This window comes from Pocillopora verrucosa, chromosome 5 (genome assembly GCF_036669915.1).
Source record: "Pocillopora verrucosa isolate sample1 chromosome 5, ASM3666991v2, whole genome shotgun sequence".
Classification (NCBI taxonomy): Eukaryota; Metazoa; Cnidaria; class Anthozoa; order Scleractinia; family Pocilloporidae; genus Pocillopora; species Pocillopora verrucosa.
In genome coordinates, this window is record NC_089316.1 from 20841058 (window position 1) to 20860553 (window position 19496).

The following is a 19496-nucleotide window of genomic DNA, read 5'->3' on the forward strand; positions in this document are numbered from 1 at the left end:
TAAACAAATTCTCCCAGAGTATCATTCTTTTTTACTATAATTAGAGTAAGTATGCGTCATAGCAAGATTTCTTTTCCAGATTGCAGGAAAATACGCTTCTGGAAGACTTGCGTTTTAAAAATTTCCCTGGGGAGCATGCCCCCGGACCCCCCCAGAGGTTCAGGCCTTCGGCCCTCAATTTTACAGGGTACCCGTCTATTCACGAGGCAGTGCCCTTCTACTTCAAAAGTTAATGAAAACCCAGCGAAGTTGTGGTCATTCCTTTTAGAGGCTTTTAACAGTGAAAAACAGTGGCAATAATCAGCAACAGTTTATAAGTGCTTCAGCAAATCAAAGGTATTCGATTGAGGAAATTGCTATTTCTGTACGTTTCAGGACCTGTTCGATGCCACTTTCAGATATTAAGATTCATATCGTCAAATGTGTACATGTAGGTTGTCTTTAAGCTATTTATCGTGAGAAAACATGCAAATTTGAAGTCTCTGATTCCCAGCGTTTGTGACGCCTTACAAACGTGCTGAGTTTGCAACGTTTTTGTCGGCTGGAAACTCGCGTAAAGCTCTTCTTTGTCAACTCAAGGTTGCCTCTTCCGAAGAAGTCCAGTTATTTTGCGCCTTCGTTGCATTGTATAAGTTTACAACTGTGAGGTGCTATAGGCGAGATGTTGCGAAAAAACGTGGTACCATGAATTGTGTTTGTTTTCGGTCCACTTGTCCGAATAACTGACGGATTATCCATTGTCTATGAAACACCTTAATTTTAGGATTGTGGAATTTCGTTCTGTTGAAATGCTTAGTTTTTCACGCACGAGAGATGTGTTTCAATTGAAATCTCATTTTCAGATACCATGAAGACATTTGTGGAGGATAACTCGTTCATTTAAAATATGGATCTATATCTATGATCAGCAATTCACTCCTGAAGTAGAAAGTAGAGAAATTTAACTTCCGGGTTGTGTCTCAAACTTTGATTGTCAGCTCACATATCTTAGGACATTTCCCAACCAAAATGTCTCGAATAAAACATCTTATTAAAAAGTGTGATCAGACCCCTTTACTTTTTTTTAAACTATCCAGCCTCTACAGATGTTAGTGACCAACCACTCCACAAATATATGGTGATGTGTCTTCTAATTCAAGAATGCTATTGTGTCATCTGGTTGGTTGGTATAAAGCAGATTTCTAGTTTCTTGAGAATAATGAGTGATTACACACTAAAGAGAGGTGGATACTTCAGCAAAGAAATTTGCTTTAGAACATTGCTTTAAAAGAGGATTTTGACCGTCATCAGTGTTTTGGTAAAGAACAATCCAATGTTGGGAGTTAAAGGGTTGAATTACAATGTAGTACCTTTAAGGATCATTTCTGCAACTGAATTTCATACACAGGTCAAACTGAAATTTATTTCATTAAGAATCATGATAATTTTTTTAATCATCTAAAAATGGCTTTCTGTCCATAATCTATGACTTCTATAACATGTCTTTCCGAGAATAGGTGATGTATTTAATCATTCCTTCTTTCAATTTTGCTCTCTCTGTCTAGGATATATGAACAGGGTGGTTGTCAGGTGACTTGCTATTGGTAGTCAATTTTCTGTTTTTGACAGAAAATAATTCATTGTTATCGCATTCAAGGTGATAATGGACACTAAATTGAGTGAATTTTGTCTCAAATCATTGATGAAATATTTACTGGCAGAGTTGTTAGAATGACTTGAAATTATCACATGGGATATATATGATTCTACACACAATCTGAAGAGAAAATTATCTTGCTCAGTTCCATGGAATTGGTGGAATTTAATGGAATTAGGGGGTGTATTTGAAAGGCCATTTTGCAGAAAAAACGTCTCTAAACCCAAGCCATTTTTAATTAATACTACTCAAAATGGTTTAGAACACAAAAACGCAGATGGTAATAAAGATTTTCAGTGCAATCTGCCACGTAATATTTGATTTGGACAATTTAACCATCCCATACCTTGTCATTTGGAAAATTTTTGGCAAACAGTAGCATACTGTGCTGTAAATGTTCCTCATCAAGCAAAAATTTTAGTTTGCAGAGATTCTGATCAAAACTATCAACCTTCTCGAGATAATACAGTTGCAGTGGCAATTAATTTGCAAAAAGGGGCAATAGGAACCACAAGAATATGACATGGTGTGGAAATTTAATAATAGTAACTTTCTGTAATCACAGGTTTGCTTTAGTAATGATAACTATAATGTCTAAGTCAATTTCAATTTCAAAGAATATTTGCACTGTGAGAATTATAGCTACTGACTTCCCCAAGAAAGATTTATTCCTCTGTAAGGGAAACAATTGTGTTTCTTTCAAGTGCATAACTATTAAATGATCAGAAACTGTCTCCGATTCTTGTTATTGGTGACTGAAGGTTGCTACTTATCAATGCCCTTACTGCTATTTTTGAAAAAATGATCATGAGAGAGAGCAATTTTTTTGCAAGATGACTAACTGTATTTCCTTGAACAAGTTCTCATGTTCTAATAAGTGCCCTCCCACAAATAAGCATGCACCACTTAGACCATAATTTCATAAGAGCATCCGCTCAAGGACACAGGTCTAAAAAAGTCGAATTATTTATAAAAATTAGTATTTTCATAAATATTTTTACAGCATACACATCAATTTAACAATTTTGTGATGAAAGTAGAATTGTGTCATCTAAAATTTTGCAAACTGCTATGTGCCATCAATTCAAAGCTTCAACATCCCTCCCACAGGCAACACCTTGGGTAACCTCACAGGCATTTGCCCATGGGTTGCCCAGAAGAGGGGAGGATGTGCATACATACAATACATACATACATCAACTTTATTTAGACACGATCAATAATAAAAGCTAAACACTTATGGGGTCATGTGTTTAGTTATCTAATCAAATTAATAAGAAACTTAATAAATAGCTTTAGGCTCTTAACAAATTAATACTAAAATCTCTTAAAATGTTGGAGCTTCAAAATGATTGGCAGCTAATAATATGTAGGCTAACCATGATGTCAGCTTATCTCATAAATATTTCTCTTCACTTTCTGTAGGCAATCTTCCACACAGTGGCGTACAAGTTGGGAAAAGAGATGGAAGGGAACAAAGTGAGTCTGCACCAGGTGGGTGAATGAAAATGTAACATTGCAGATTAGACCCTACTTACTTCCTACTTATTTCCTGAAAAATAAGCCTGCATGATATTATTTGAACTGTGCAAAAGATTTATGACGTCAGAGAGTAGAGTTATTAAATACTACTGTAACATTTCATGCTTAAATGTTTTTGAAGGTTTGTCTTGAAGTCTGTAGGTATTATCTGATTAACAATTGATAAGTTCAGGATAATTTTGAGCAGAAACCTGAGTTAATAACATGCTTAGTTTGTTTAATTTTCTTCAAATTAACGAAATAGCTAAGTAGAACTTATTCAAAAATAAGAGAGGAGAGTGTGTGCCAGGTGAGTAAACTTTACATGACATGTAAACTGGCTCCATGTAAGGAACAAATCAGTGAATCAAGTATGCCACAGAAGAGCTCTTAAAATAATGAAAAAAATCTGGTAAATGTAGAACTTTGTTAATCAAAGCACTATTTGAAGAGAAATGAGTTAGTTCTCAAACATAGAACAATGGTTATCAAAGAAGAGCTATTTACATGTATTCATGTTTGCTTACATGTCATCCAGCGCAAATAGATCAAACATATCAATAACGATTTTCCATGTATCCTTTTTCTACAAAATTCTCGTCATTCTTCTTTTTGCATGAAGCTAAAAGGAGGCAAAAGAGTGGCTGCCTTATACTTATAATTAGCACTAATATAGTAAATGTGTTTAGATTAGAGCCTTGCCTGTGTTTGGTTGATTTCATGAGGGCATAATTTCTATTTTTTTCATATTCATCAGATTCAGGTACAGCTCCACGTGATTCACCAGGAGAAGTCCGTGCTGCAACAAGTATGGCTTTAGAAAGTACATGTATATACCATATGCGTATGGGTAATTTATGAATTTCAACCAATTTTGGAATTGGGAAACGTGAAGGGATGGGCGGGGAGATTAATGTAGATTAATAAAGAGCAAGAAATTACTGAAAAGAAGGGACTACAGAGTTGATAGTGTAGATTGGACACTGTGTAGAGTTTTAAAACTGATGCTTCATATTGCCCACCGGTGTTGCAAACTATATGATAATCAGGCATGGAGCTTGATATTAAGCGTTAATTGTGTGAAATAGGGGGGTTGGCTTGAAGGTTAGTATCTATGAGGAAACATAATGGGAGTGTAATTGCATAAATCCAGCAACATCTACTTTGAGTAAGCACAGACATGGAGGATAGTGTGGGGAAGCAAACAGAAAAGACCTGCATGGCGAAAATGAAAAAGTTGGCCACTAAACTGTTTTGAAACTTACAAAATAGTTATTGTACCTCATAATTACCAATTCTCTTCAGCTGATTTTAATCACTAATTTTTACCTGGCTGCTAGCCTGAAAATACTTAAGTTGCCTAACATTTCCTCTTCATCTTGACACTTGTGTAAAACTAATTAAAAGGGGGAAGTCCCTACTTCAAGTTTTTTTGGCAGGTTCAAGTTAGGATTTTCTGCTAGTGACTAGTTTTTACAAGAGGTAAATAATTTAATTAATGACTGGCAAATCTGGGAAAGATCACTAATGGAGGGTTTTCCTAAATCTTAAGAGGGAAAAAAAAGAGGAAAACAAAAACAAAAAAAAGAAGGGAAAGCAAGAGGAAAGGGAGAGGAGAAAACCAGAGGTAGAATAAGAAAGGAAGAAGGGGAAGGAAAAAAGGAAATTGGGGGAGGAGCAAATGGAAAAGGAGCAGGAAGATGGCTAGGAAGATGTTTTTTCTCTGCTTTACTTTGATGGAAGCTAGTGGTAATTCTCCTTGTAATATTGCACATTGGACAAAGGCTTTTTTTCCATCTTGATTTTGATCCACCTAACATTAAGCTGTGCCTCCCTAGAAGTCTTAATATATTAGTATTTATTAGTCATCAAACTGGTTTCTTTGGTGAAATGGTAAACAACCCTGTTCTTGGCAAACCCCCTGCCTTTCTGTACTGCCAGGCTGGGGTGGGAATTTGAACTAGAAGTGTTAAGTCTTTCCAGTGAACTACAAGCTAGTACCCTTTAATTTAGAGGTGTTTAAGGTAAACAGTTCACTTTCGCTATAGAATGGCTCGGAAGGAAAGGTCTACAAGGCTCAGGTTTTTATGCCTGATCAATGTGTAGAAAGTCACAGTTGCTGATTTTGCCTTTTACAAAAAACTGTGCTAATTCAAGGAAATGTATTATCTAATACTATTAAATTTTGTGAAGAAAAGACCTTTGTGTAATTGCTGATTGGAATGAAGTTATTAAATATATGTACAACTTCTGTAACTGTTTCTGCTTTACTTTCAACTTATAAGGAAAAGCATGGAAATACCTGTAGAACTTTATTATCCTAACACCTATTAATCAAGGCACTATTTAAGTGAACTCCAGAAAGAGACTGGTTGTGTAGATAAAGCCTTGAAGCAACGAAGAAGGAGTTGGTTGTCTCCAAAAATGACACAATTGGTTATCAAAGAAGAGCTTAATTTACTTGCAGTATTCATTTTGGCTTATGGGTCATTTAGCACTTGGATGAAACAATGTCAATATGTTCATGCTTGCCTAACTCTTTCTTCCACAACACTTCTCACTCTTCTGACTTTTTCAATGAAGCTGAAAGGAGGCAAAATATTCTCTCATTTCTTCTTAGCACTGATATAGTAAATATGTTTAACATTTGAGTCTTAACCTGTGTTTGGTTCATTTAATGACTGCATAATTAGTTCGTTTGTATTTTTCGGTATTCATGAGATTAAGGTACTGTGACAAAATACTGTTGGAAGTATGCAGGCATAACTTACTTGGTCACATCTATAAGCAGTGAACATACACCCGTGCACACGAACTCATTCCAATGAGTGATCTACTAATAATCTAACAATAATAATTGTGCATTTGGGGTTGTGAGTTTTGTGTGGCTTTTGAACATGTAACTGCTTTGTTTACATTGGAGTATTAAAATATGTTTTTTTTTAACCTTAACTAAATTGTTGCAGGTGCAGCTGGATATGTTTCAACAAAGAAGACACAGAGTAATACAAAAGAAGTTTGGACAGCAACAGGTACAGTTGTAGAAGGAATACACCACGTGCCTATCAGCAATTTATGTATTTCAACCAATGTGAAATATGAAGGGGGAAGGGGGGTTGTGAAGGAAGGAAGGACTATAGGGGAGGGATTGGAACTCCTCAAGGATATTAGAGTTTTTTTCTTATTTTATGTAACATTCCTATTTTGTTGCTTTGGTTTAATTCCTTTAATATTTGGTTAATATTGATCAATATATATTTCTCATAACATTGTCATTTAAAGCCTCCTCTTGCAAAAAGGGGGTAAGATTGATTTTAAAAAAAGAACATAACATTGAAACAATGTGGAAGTGAGAGAGCATAACAGACGTTAAGATTTAATTATAACTGTCAATAAACTCTAATACAAGGAATAGGGCCAGTTGGTGAATGCTGCAAATTAGTGATTCAGATGTCATAGGACATGATTGAACTATGAAAGTTTCCCAAAATTCCAAGGTTATGAAGAAATTATTTTCTGTAGCGTAACTTTCATATCCTGTCTGTTACAGTTTGAGCTCCTGAAAACATACCAAGTCCAGGCTTCGCTTTAGCTGTGTTGTTAACAAGCAGCAAGTACTATTTTTATTATTAATCCTGATAGCAAACAGGACAACTTGAATGAATACCAAAGTGACAGCTAACAGGCATTTTCAATCACAACCAAAACTAGACACAATTAGCACAATTGATACCGACCAAGCTTTTACCACACAGTTAAACATCAATACAGCGAATTAATATCAGTTCTGTTGAAAAGTTTTAAACATAAGATCAAGATGGGTGCAACAAACTAATCTCGATTTGTCAATGATGCAATTTAACTAGATAAGAGAGTTATGTTTCTAAAACTATTAAATTTGGAAAAGCAAAGACCTGTGTGTAATTGCTGATTGGGATGAATCTATTTAGTATACTGTATTTTCAACTTCTGTAGCTGTTTCTGCTTTACTTTCAACTTATAAGGAAATGTATGGAAATACCGGTAGAACTTTATTATCCCAACACTTATTAAACAAAGCACTTTTCAGTGAACTCCAGAAAGAGATTGAGTGAGTAGATAAAGCCTTGTAGCAATGAAAAAGAATATGAGGTAGTGGTTACAACACTTCTCACTCTCGAAATTAAGAGATCCTCGCAGCTAAGAACACTACTGAAACGAGTAGTTGAAAATAGGACCTGAAAAAAATTCAGGCCCGTATGGGATTTGAACCCATGACCTCTGTGATACCGGTGCAGTGCTCTACCAACTGAGCTAATAAGCCAACTGGGAACTGGTCAATATGTTGGGTCCAAATAAACCATCCAAGTGATGAATGATGATTTTAGATATAAGAAATTCATATTTGCACTGCGGTGAAGAAACGAAATTGCTTCTCACTCTTCTGACTTTTTCAATGAAGCTGAAAGGAGGCAAAATATTCTCTCACTTCTACTTAGCACTGATATAGAAAATATGTGAAACAGTTGAGTCTTACTTGTGTTTGGTTCATTTAATGGCTGCATAGTTTGTATTTTCGGTATTCATGAGATTCAGGTACTGTGACAAAATACTGTTGGAGGTACACAGGCTTAAATAACTGGGTCATATCTATAGGCAGTGAACATATGCACATGCATATGAACTCATTCCAATGAGTGCCCCTCTAATGATCTAATAATAATATACGGATTCAGGGACGTGAGTTTTGTGTGGCTTTTGAACATGTAACTGCTTGGTTTACATTGGAGTATTAAAACAAGTCTTTTTAACCTAAACTGATTGTTGCAGGTGCAGCTGCATATGTTTCAACAAAACAAGCACAGAGAAATACAAAAGAAGTTTGGACAGCAACAGGTACAGTTGAAGAAGGAAGACACCGCGTGCCTATCAGCAATTTATGTATTTCAACCAATGTGAAATATGAAGGGGGAAGGGGGGTTGGGGAGAACATCCTGGATAAAACAACCAGGAAGAACTATATGGGAGGGACTGGGACTTCTCAGGGATATTAGACTTTTTCCTCTTACTTTATATTACATTCCTGTTTTGTCGCTTTGGCTACACAAAATTGATCAATATATATTTATCATAACATTGTCATTTAAAGCCTCCTCTTGCAAAAAGGGGCAAGATTGATTTTAAGGACAGAAAGTAACATTGAAAGAGTGTGGAAGTGAGAGAGTACAACGGACGTTAAGACATCCATCATTTCTACTTTTTTCTTGTCTCCTAAATGGAAGTCTGGTTGCAGGTTTCCAAACTAGTTGGCATTCCATATAATATGATATTTCTCTTCTTTCTCCACAGAAAAAGCTCCAAACACCTCTTTAAAGAGAAAAAGAATTGATGGGAATGAACAAACAAAGTCTGTTCAAGGTGAGTAAACTTTACAAGTCATGACATTCAACCCTTTAACACCTAAGAGTAACTGGCATCTATTTTCTCCTTACAAGATCACCCCTGATTCAAACATTAAGGTCATGAGAATAAGGGAAATGATCAACAAGAAGAAGCTCTTGATTGTTAAACAAATTCTCTTTCAGAACCTTAAGAAATGTGTAGATAAAGTATGGAGAATATGCATATTGATATTAGGGTGTAAAGGGTTAATTATAACTGTTCATAAATTCTAATACAAAGAATAAAGCTGGTCAGTGAATACTAGTAATTAGTGATTCAGATGTCATAGAACGTGACTGAACTATGAAAGTTTTCCAAAATGCCAGGGCTTTGAAGAAATTCTTTTCTGTAGCATAACTTTTATATCCTGTCTGTAACACTTTGAGGAATTGAAAACAAACGTAGTAGAGGCTTCGCTTTAGCTGTGTAGTTAACGAGCAGTTGGGACTATTTTTGATTACCAAACGTGAAATAGAACAACTTGACTGAATACCAAAGTGATGGCCAACGGCCAAAACTTGACACAATTGACACACTTAATATCGACCAAGCTTCGACCGCACGTTTAGACAACAATACAGCAGATTACTATCAGTCTTGATGAAAAATCTCTAACATAAGATCAAGACGGGTGTATCTCGATTTGCAATTCAACTATACAAGAAATTTCTGTCTAACAAGGTCCACATTGATAACAGTTCTAAACTTAAACGTTTACTCGGTCTTAATTTCCTCCTTAAAGTTACTAGTTGTGTTACAATTCTCCCCTCTCTACACCTTTCTTGCATAATTTTGCCTTTCTTAATTTCTTTTCAAATTGTTGATTTTAGGTGAAACTTTTGTGAGCGAGGTCAACTTATCAAACAAGAGCACTGACACCCCTCCCCCCCCCCCCATCGAATAATCATCATCCCCTTCTCTCTTACTGTCCAAAATAGATGGAAAACCTGATTCTATTTCCACTTTATTTACAACTTTAGAAATCTTCAACTAAAGTCAAATCAGAACAGTTTATATTTTATATGATTTTAATAAGCGACCTTCCTTTTAGCCACAACTTGAAATAATTCGTGCCTACGTGCTTATTCGAGGAAATGCATGTAAAGTTATTAAGTAAAGACCTTCGTGTACCAGTAATTGCTGATTGGGATGAAGCTATATAACATGTGTAGTATTTCTTTAAAAGCTTCTGGTATTTCTGCTTTACTTTCAACTTAAAAGGAAATGTACGGAGATACCGGTAAAACTTTATTAATGAAAGCACTATTAGAAAACAAATGAGTTAGTTCTCAAACATAGAACAATGGTGATCAAAGAAGAGCTATTTACATGTATTCACGTTTGCTTACATGTCATCCAGCACAAATGGATCAAACATATCAATAACAATTTTCCATGTATCCCTTTTCTACAAAATTCTCGTCGCTCTAATGACTTTTTCAATGAAGCTAAAAGAAAGCAAAAGATTCTCTTACTTATACTTATAGTTAGCACTATTACAATAAATGTGTTTACAATTTGAGCCTTGCCTGTGTTTGGTTGATTTAATATGTGCATAATTTATATTTTTTATATTCATCAGATTCAGGTACAGTTCTGTGTGGTTCAACAGAAGAAGAATTGAAAAGTGAAAAGGAAGTCTGTGCAGCAACATGCACGGCTGTAGAAGGTATATACCATATGCCTTTTAGCAATTTAAGTATTTCAACCAATTTTGGAATTGGGAAATGTGAAGGGATGGGGGGGGGGGAGGCGGGGGATGAATGGAGATTAATACAGAGCAGGAAAGTACGGAAAAGAAGGGAATATGGTAATACTGCTATTAGACTTTGTTCTCATATTGTGTAACAGTTGTTTTCCTTTTGTTTGGGTTCATTCCTTTAATACCCAATGTTGACCAACGTGTAATTTCGCACAACATCTTAATTTAGAGCCTCTTCTAGCAAGAAGGGGCACAACTTTGTTTTTTAGACAGAAAATTGGGCAAGTTGTAAAGCACAACGAAGCCTGCCACGATATGATTTTTTTATAACTGTCAATAGACTTCAATACCAAGAACATAGCTACTCGGCAAATTCCGAAAATTAGTGATTTAAAAGTCATAGAACATAATTTTCATATCCTGTCTGTAACGCTTACGTCAACTGAAATTCAATCAAATCAAGACTTTGCTTTAGGCGTTTTGTTAATTGGCTTTTGGGACTTTTGTTGATAACAATGTGTTTCACTTGTTTTGATTACTCGTATCGAGATAATCAACCATTTTCCAGTAGAAGTTTGAAATGATGAAATCTCCTCGCGCGAGGTGATTTTAGCGAGATGTGACGCAATCCTTGACCAACTAGAGTGCATGCATCTCCATAATCACCAGAGCAATTATACCTATCAGTCACTATTATTATTATCATAATTAGTATTACTATAATTGTTATTGTTACAAATTTTCTTGTTACCCAATTTTCGTCCTAACGGGGCTAGTTCTTAAATAAATCTTATGTCTCTACATCCTCCTTGGAGTTTGATACCAATCTTAATTTCCTTTCACATTATACGATTTTAGGCGACACTTCTGTGAGCGAGGACAACAAGGAATTGAATCAGTTACACTCGGCTGAAAAAGAAGGTGACGTCACTGAGATGAAATCGACGCTTCCTCGTGGGTTTTCTGTTGACTCCAGGAACACAACAGGCAGAACGCCGCTAATGAATGCTGCTTCGAAGGGCAACGTTCAAGCCGTGAAGAGCATGATTAAAAGGGGAGCAGATCCTTCCTTGACGGACTGCAAAGGATGGAACATGTTACATTTTGCCGCAGAGGGCGGAGACACTGATATTATATCTCTAATTCATACTCACCTGCCCAACATTGAGTCAAAAACAAACGAGGGTGAAACGCCACTAATGGTGGCGGCTTCGTCACGCAATTTACATGCAGTGAAATGGTTTCTTGAGAAGGGAGCAACTGTAGCCTGTGAAGACAAAACAGGTTGGAACACGTTACATCATGCCGCACAGGGCGGAGACACTGATATTTTATCTCTAATCCATACTCGCCTGCCTAACATTGAGTCAAGAGTAGGCGAGGGTGAAACGCCACTTATGGTGGCGGCTTCGTCACGCAATTTACATGCAGTGAAATGGTTTCTTGAGAAGGGAGTAACTGTAGACTGTGAAGACAAAACAGGTTGGAACACGTTACATCATGCCGCAGCTGGCGGAGACACTGATATTATATCTCTAATCCATACTCACCTGCCCAAAATTGAGTCAAAAACAGGCGAAGGTTACACGCCACTTATGGTGGCGGCTGATTCTGGCAAATTCCGTGCAGCGAAGTGGTTTCTTGAGAAGGGAGCAACTGTAGCCTGTGAAGACAAAAAAGGTTGGAACACGTTACATCATGCCGCAGTGGGCGGTGACCCTGGTACCATTGATCTTATCCTTCCTCACCTGCCGGACGTTGACTCAAAAACACCTGATGGTGAAACACCTCTTATCATCGCTGTTTATCGTGGTAAGCTGCAGGGTGTAAAGTGTCTTCTTGAGAGGGGAGCCAATCCTTTGACTAAAGATAACAAAGGACAGGATTCTCTATATCATGCCTCATCAGGTGACTCAGATTGCTTTGACTTGCTGCAGAGTCACGTGTCTAGAAGTGAGTCAACAACGGGCAATGATTAACTCAGGTTGGTGAAGTAAGAGTTACGGCTTATTTTATGTTTGCTTAACTCTTCAATGTCAAAATGTAACCTACTGGTTTGTTTGTTCTGTCAACTTCGAAGCCGTTTTGGAGGAGGTTTTTAACAGGCTGTGTGTTATTCGATATTTTACCAACTAGACCTACGTACAATCTGTACAACTTGTCAGCTGTTTAACAGTTTCGGTACGGAATGGCTTCTGTCGTTAAAGTTGCACTTGAGCCTTGGCTTTCTGTGGGATGTTGGCTGAGTGTAATGATTTGGTTCCATTAAGCTAGTTGATTTCAACACTGTGTGCATACAGGCATCATTCTCAGAATTTGCCTATGCAGCTTGTTAAAGCTTTCATGAAGTAAAAGTTGTACAAGTCACCCGAAGACAAAAGTCAGTGGCATTTGGACAGAGCACAGCCATAAGCTTAAAACATATGAATGATCCGAATGAATCATATGTTGCGATGTTAGTGCCGGGCTGCATTTGGCATGAGACGATATGTATCAAGATATACATTCTCTTAGTGCAGCGTGTTCTTGTTCAATTGTCGGAGGAATCTTCATTTCTCTTCCTAAAATACTCTTTGGTTTTTTCTCTTAGGTTGCAATTTGTTGTCAATATTTGAAGCTCTAGTGTGGCTTGTACTATACTGGAAAAGCTGCTAGTGTATGTCTACAATATTACCGGTGATTTTATTTTTATCTAGTTAAACGTTTTTAAAATTGATATAATGTTATGTATATTTCACAAATACGAGGGTGTTTGTTTACTAGGACGTATTAATTTCAAAGACAGAAGTGTAGGTTTCAGCAACGTTAACGGCCTCTTTATTTTCCTATTTAAGACGTTTTAAAATTAATGTGATTTTGTATATTTTTCACGAGTAAAAAGGTTGTTTTTTACCTAATAACTTTTTATCCTCAGTCCTCTTCCCATGTTCGCATTAAGTGAGCCTTTGACGATTGTGTTAGCTTCAGTTTTGGCATAATTTAGCAAACCACTGAAGTACCCAAGATAGTTATTGTTTTTTGTATACTAGTTTAATAAATTTGACTTTGCATATCTAACTAGGCTACTCAAAAACTAGATAATTTAGTGTATCAACTGAGTTGATATCATAAATTGGCCACCGCAAAGAGTTAAGCAGCTGAAGTTTCGAGCGTTATAGCGATTGACGAAGGGCTAACGCTCGAAACGTTAGCTTCATCAGACATCTTCATTAAACCCTTAACTGCTTGAACCTTGCCATTCACAGCAGCCTCCATTAGCTACGTTCTACCTTTTGCATCTTGGGAGTCAACAGAAAATTCAAGAGAAATGCTGCCTAAAATCATATTATTTTAACAGAAATTTGAAAATAAATGTTAAAAGAAAGGCAACAACAATCATTAATAGTAATAACGGAAATATTTTCACAGGGGAAATGAAAGCATTTCAAAATATCACTCAATCCTTTTCCAGGTAGGTACCCAGTTGCTCAGAAACTGACATTGATCCACAAAAACAGGGGGAGCACCATTTTTATGTATTAAAGAGGGGTGGACTATGAAAAGCTACGCACTTCTGAGGGGAGTGGGTCATCTGTGAAACATGCTTTAATCTGATGTTGCAGGAAGCGTATTACTGAAAGTACAATTTTTATGACTTTGTTAAGTTAAAACTTAAAGATGATTTTTTTTGGTCCAGTTGCTGAGGGAATAGAAAGCACTTTGGAACCACGGGGCTTAAAACGCTGTTGATCAGTTCCTCAAATTCTATGTGAAACTATGATTAAAAATCAGCATGACCTCATTTTAGGAACAGCAGAACAGCCTACCTAAAATCTACAGAAGCTTTAACCACTAAAGACTAGCTGCTTACCATGAGTAACCCTTATTTGAAACTCTAGCTCAAATTGCACTTTAAATTGAACACTTTTGAAGCCAAAAATACCCTTTCTTTGAAATATTTTGCTTTTTAAACACAGGTATCTTGTTCCCAAACTTATTAACTGATCCATTCATGCTTAAATTCAAGCACAAAAAATATTTCTGCGGCTTTAAACCATTTCCTTCCCAAGATCCTAATAGTAATTCTCCTTACCGTGTGACACACAATTTTTATGATGTTAGTTCAGAGAATTTGGTATTAGATCAACTTCTAATCCCCCACTTGACTTTTCTTAATTCTCTTCACTTGTCTGTTTGATATTGTATAACATTGTAAGGAGAAATTCTGTGTTGGTCACCAATGGAAGTCAAAGGGTTTTACAACAATACACAAGTAAATAACAAGTCAGTTTTAAGAGCATGTTATTATTTTGATAGTGTTTTTATTGTCCATGAATACACGGAGAAAGATCACAATCAGACAAACTTGTCACAAGTGAGACAATTACTCCATACACCATTTTAATAGGCATTGCGTTATCCCACGATAGAGCGTCACATTTAAGTGCTTTGGATTGCCGAGCATTGTTGATCGTCTTTATAACAAATTTCAAATGGTAAATAAAATAAAGCCTTATGCAATAACTATCAAAACAAAGTTGTCTTCCTTAATTTAGATAACATGTCTTGCCAGAGTGAGAGATGGGTAAGTAAAAGCAAAACAGTTGACTTGGGGTGTGGATAAAATGACTCTCAGGAGGTGAATAGGGGTGGATTGGATTCAAGGGCGGGCTCCATTTAATCGTGCAATTAGCAAAGGAAGTGGGCAGGGGGGGGGGGGCGCTACAGAAATTTGCTTTCATTATAGAGTTGACTGCTTGAACGATGCCATCCAGCACAACTTTCATTCGCTGTTTTCTGCCTGTATTCACGAGTAGTCAAGTCTTCCGGTCGATCTGTAAACCTCATAAGAAAGACTTGGAGTCTTTCTGGCCATGACCAAGTGTGCCAGTGCGTGGATTAAAATGCACGCGTGATCTGCGCGATACGAGCGGATCACTTGCTCAGTGCGCATGTAAACAACAAGGGTGTAACTCGTTCTACCAAAGAGCACCACACGAAGTGCTCTAAGGGTGAAGTGCAATAAGGGTGTAGCATAGCTGTCAAGGTGTGGCATACTTTTAGAAATGTCATGTACTCTTCAAATGGTTGTGACAATGTAATTACGTATACTAGTGTCGAGACGATATTTCAGGCGAGTCCGCCATGGCCCGAAAGACTCTCAATAGAAGAAAAAAGTCTCTTTAATAACATTCATGGATCGACACCACGACCCTACGACCCGCGACTCGAGAGACGACTCGTGCGTTAGGAGCGTACGACTCGTGAACACATTACAGATCATCACACCATCCGTACGGATCGACGAGTCTCCTTTACAACTCGTTTCGATCCGTGGTATCAGACAATCCTCGCCAAACTTGTGAGTAAAAACAAAAAAGAAAAATGTAGAAATTATTAGTGTCTACAGATAAGTTGTGATCTTTCCCTTGCAAATTGCCTTACTTATATTTCGGTCCTAAATCAAATTCTTGCCCTTGTTGGGAATATCTCGGTTTCTGCTCGCTAAAAAAATCTAATTAGTTACGAACTTCCCGTTCGCTAAACACAAACAAACAACTCCTAAAGATTCACGTTTTTTTTTTTTTTTTTTTAAGAATACATTCTCCTCACTCGATTTCATGAGGTTTTTCCTCCAAACTCAAAAGGATGCGTTCTTGGAAATTACAATAAATCCATTCACGTACTGTATTAAACCTATTCCTATTGATTAAACGTCATCATCCATCTCTGATCTATGTCAATCTGCGCTTACATTCAACAGTCGCTTCCAGTCGGTGATTAGTAATCAAATAATCAAGTCAAACATGAACAACGAGAAAAGTAAAATGCCAATAATATCAACATCTCTTATTAAAAAAAGAGGCTCTAAATGAAGATGATATGAGAAATCACTTGTTGATCAACTTTCAGTTTTTAAGGGATTAAGGCAAAGCACCAGAGTATAGATGTTACATAAAACAAAAGTAAAATAGTATAATATCACTGATCCGTCGCAGTTCCTCCCCTTCAGCTATTCTATGTTCTTTAAACCACCTTGTATACTTAATTACTGATAGGCATACGGTATACCTTCTGAATCTGACGAATAAGAAAATAATAATTAGAAATAAACCAATAACCGCATTCAATAAATGAACCAACCACAGGCAGGACTCAAATTTTTTGACATGTTTAATGTATAGCAAAGTAAAAGAAAGCATATTTTGCCTCCAGTTTCAGCTTCAGTGAAGTGTGGGACTTGATTGTTGTGTGGAAAAAAGGGAGAAAATTTTATATGCTCAAACATTCAATGTTTGATCTAGTTGCCAATCAACTTACCTATAAGCCATAAATAGATGTAAACAGCTACTTTTGATCAACATGTTGTTCCATGTTTGAGAACTGACTCATTTCCTTCTTTATTTCTTCAAGGTTTATCTATACACACTCATACAATCTCTTTTTGGAGTTTAGTCAAATAGTGCTTTGATTAATAAGCGTTGGGATGATAAAGTTCTACAGGTATTGTTTCCATATATTTCTCTATAAGTTGTAAGTAAAGCTGAAACTGTTACACAAATTCTATACTTACTAAATTTATAAGCTTTATCTCAGTCAGCAATTACATTAAGGTCTTTGCTTCACCATAGTTGACTATTCTAGATAATATATAATATATATTGTAATAATCCTCTAACATAACTTACTTTTTATCATCTTTTTAACCCTTTAACTCCAATGAGTGACCAAGACAGAATTTCTCCTTACAATATCAATGCAATATCATGCAGACAAGTGATGAGAATAAAGAAAATATTAATTAGGGAATTATTATTTGATCCAACTCCAAATTCTCCAAACTAACATCAGAAAAACTATATGGCAGACAGTAAGGAGAAGTACTAATGAGATCTTGGGAGTTAAAGGGTTAAGAACTATTTTTTGCCAGATGTTATAAATTTATTGATCTGTTCCATACAAGCCAGTCTAACTGACAGTTACAATAAGCTGCTTAACTAAGCTGCTGTACATGTGTGAAACATTGACTATGGACAGTGGAAAGAAATATCAAGTAAGCTTATATCATAGCTAGCAAACATCACAAGCCCAAACACAAACAAAAGAAAAGCAAATTAATATTGTTTCTGAGGAGCTGAATATTAAGTGTTTTTGCTTAAAATGACTAATATGTTTTGCATTTCAGTTACACAACAACAAACAATAATGTAGCTGATTATATCTCTCAGTTAATATGTGCAATATGATTGGTCAGTTTAGCAGACTGTATTTCACTGTATGGCCCGCTAAATTCAAAAGTTTGTTCAATTTGGTTTCTTCCCCTCTATTTGAATCTAGAGGTAGAATAAATATTGTACTAGTATTGTTTTCTTGGTCACTACTGTCAGTTACAGAACCTTGTTTTTTACCCCTCGGATTTATGGTCTGCATGCATTGGCTTTGGGCTATAAATGCCAGCTGAAAAAACAAGGTACATAACTTAATGTGGAGACCTTTGATTTTGGATAAACCCTGGAAAGCCCCTAGGTCGAACGGGGTACAGAAATTATTCTGTGGATTTGAAGGGCCTTAAAAAGTTCATGGTTACCTTGGAATCAATAGCTGGGATATGCGTATGTGCATTTAAACGCTCAATCCGTAGTGGGGAGTTCGGAAGCAAACCTTTTCCTCCTCGACCTATTTTTGGAGCTCGAAGCCACCGCAGGAAGAGGAACAGTTTCGGGTTACAGGTTTTTTCACTTCGAGATTACAAAACTATCCATAACATTACCGTAAGATGCCGAGAAAAACGGCATGTTCGTAGTTTAATCGATACTTTTCCTTTCATAAAATGCCTGCCTAATACTAAAGTAAAAACTGCAGTATAAAGGAAATAATTTATTATACAAAAACATTGAAATACATAGACAATCAATGAAAGTTAAAGTGAGTTTCATACTTAGACTACAGTAACATCATCATGCTACGAAAACATTTGATGCTTGTGACTTAATAAAACTGACACTGTTGCAATGTTGACGTAAGATATTCCTAATGACAAACGTCCAAGTCTCGGAGAATCATAGCACTAATTGCAAAGGAGGAAAAAAGAATAGTTGTTTAAACAATTGCATTGAGAGATAAATTCCAAATGCATCAAGCTGATATGCTGTATGTTCTATAGTTACAGAAAGTTTTCCTCCTAATCTATTCAAACGCTACTGATAGCAGACACAGTCGAACTTTTCCAGTAAGGTCACTTTAAGGGCAGAGGAAAATGCGGGATGTTGAAGAATGCTGACCGTCAAAGGGAGATGTGAAATTATTTCAGAAAGGAATGAATTAGATTGTCATATTCAATGAGAGCCGGGAATAGTGGAGGTTTAAATATATGGCTAAACAAGATGATAAATTATCTTTGCTTGCATACTTTTATTTCTATGAAGTCTAAATCAATGGGGTGAGTACCAAAGACGTCACAGGAAATCGATATAATGTTATTAACTAAGAAATAAGAACTAAAGCTCTCTAGAAGCAAGCAAAGTGAAGTCAAACACGTATTAGGCAACATAAGCCCCTAAGAGCGAATTTTACCTCTAGCTAACACTTGCATAATATCATTATCTGTCCTAATATAAAGCAGGAGCATTTTTGACGAGCGAACGCTTGGTACTTTTACATAAACTGTTAGACCACCACTATCAAGACCAAGGCAAGAAGGCGAGGATTAATCTTTTTTTAGAGAGCCTGCACGAAAGGTAAGAGCAAGGAAGGGGAAGCGGGGAAGCAGACCAACATTGATTCAAAGCGATGGAGACTCGGTGCTTTAACGTCCGGAGGCACTTTGGATTTCGTTTAGGGGATGCGTCTCCTCGCTTAATCCATTTCCATTTGGGGTGCTATTTTCGTTTCCACCTTGCGCGGCTTTAGGTTTTGAATTTTTAGTCTTAGCTGCAGCCAAAGCAACAGCCACAGCTTCAGTCGCCGCCGCAGCTGCACCAGCTGCAGAGGATGTAGCTATAGCTGCTGCCACAATTGCAGAATGAACCTCAGTCCCATCATGCTGAGGTACAGGTATGTTTTCGGCCAGAGCCCTCGCTGCAGCTGCTGCTTCTTTAGCAGCCTCAACACACTGTGAAGTATCAGAAGAAGCTTTGCGGGATTTGAAGTACAGCCATGAGACAGCACCGATAACAGACAATAACGCTGCTTTTAGAATATCATCTGCAGTTTCCCGACCATAAAATGACTTTCCAA

The 19496-nt window shown here is 36.7% G+C and overlaps 1 protein-coding gene and 1 pseudogene across 2 annotated transcripts in view; one reads left to right on the forward strand and one right to left on the reverse strand.

Moving 5' to 3' along the window:
- The window catches only part of LOC131791560 (uncharacterized), a 36249-nt gene extending 21611 nt beyond the window's left edge, over window positions 1-14638 (forward strand). For both annotated transcript variants that reach the window (XM_066167527.1, XM_066167528.1), the window contains 8 exons: window positions 3062-3130; window positions 3915-3965; window positions 6124-6189; window positions 7967-8032; window positions 8486-8554; window positions 10161-10247; window positions 11139-12264; window positions 12871-14638. In XM_066167527.1, the coding sequence (XP_066023624.1) occupies window positions 3062-3130; window positions 3915-3965; window positions 6124-6189; window positions 7967-8032; window positions 8486-8554; window positions 10161-10247; window positions 11139-12259 (1529 nt within the window). In that variant the 3' untranslated portion in view covers window positions 12260-12264; window positions 12871-14638. The remainder of the gene's footprint in view (window positions 1-3061; window positions 3131-3914; window positions 3966-6123; window positions 6190-7966; window positions 8033-8485; window positions 8555-10160; window positions 10248-11138; window positions 12265-12870) is intronic.
- Window positions 14639-19065: 4427 nt separating this feature from the next.
- LOC131781274 (uncharacterized) overlaps window positions 19066-19496 on the reverse strand; it is a 17387-nt pseudogene continuing 16956 nt past the window's right edge.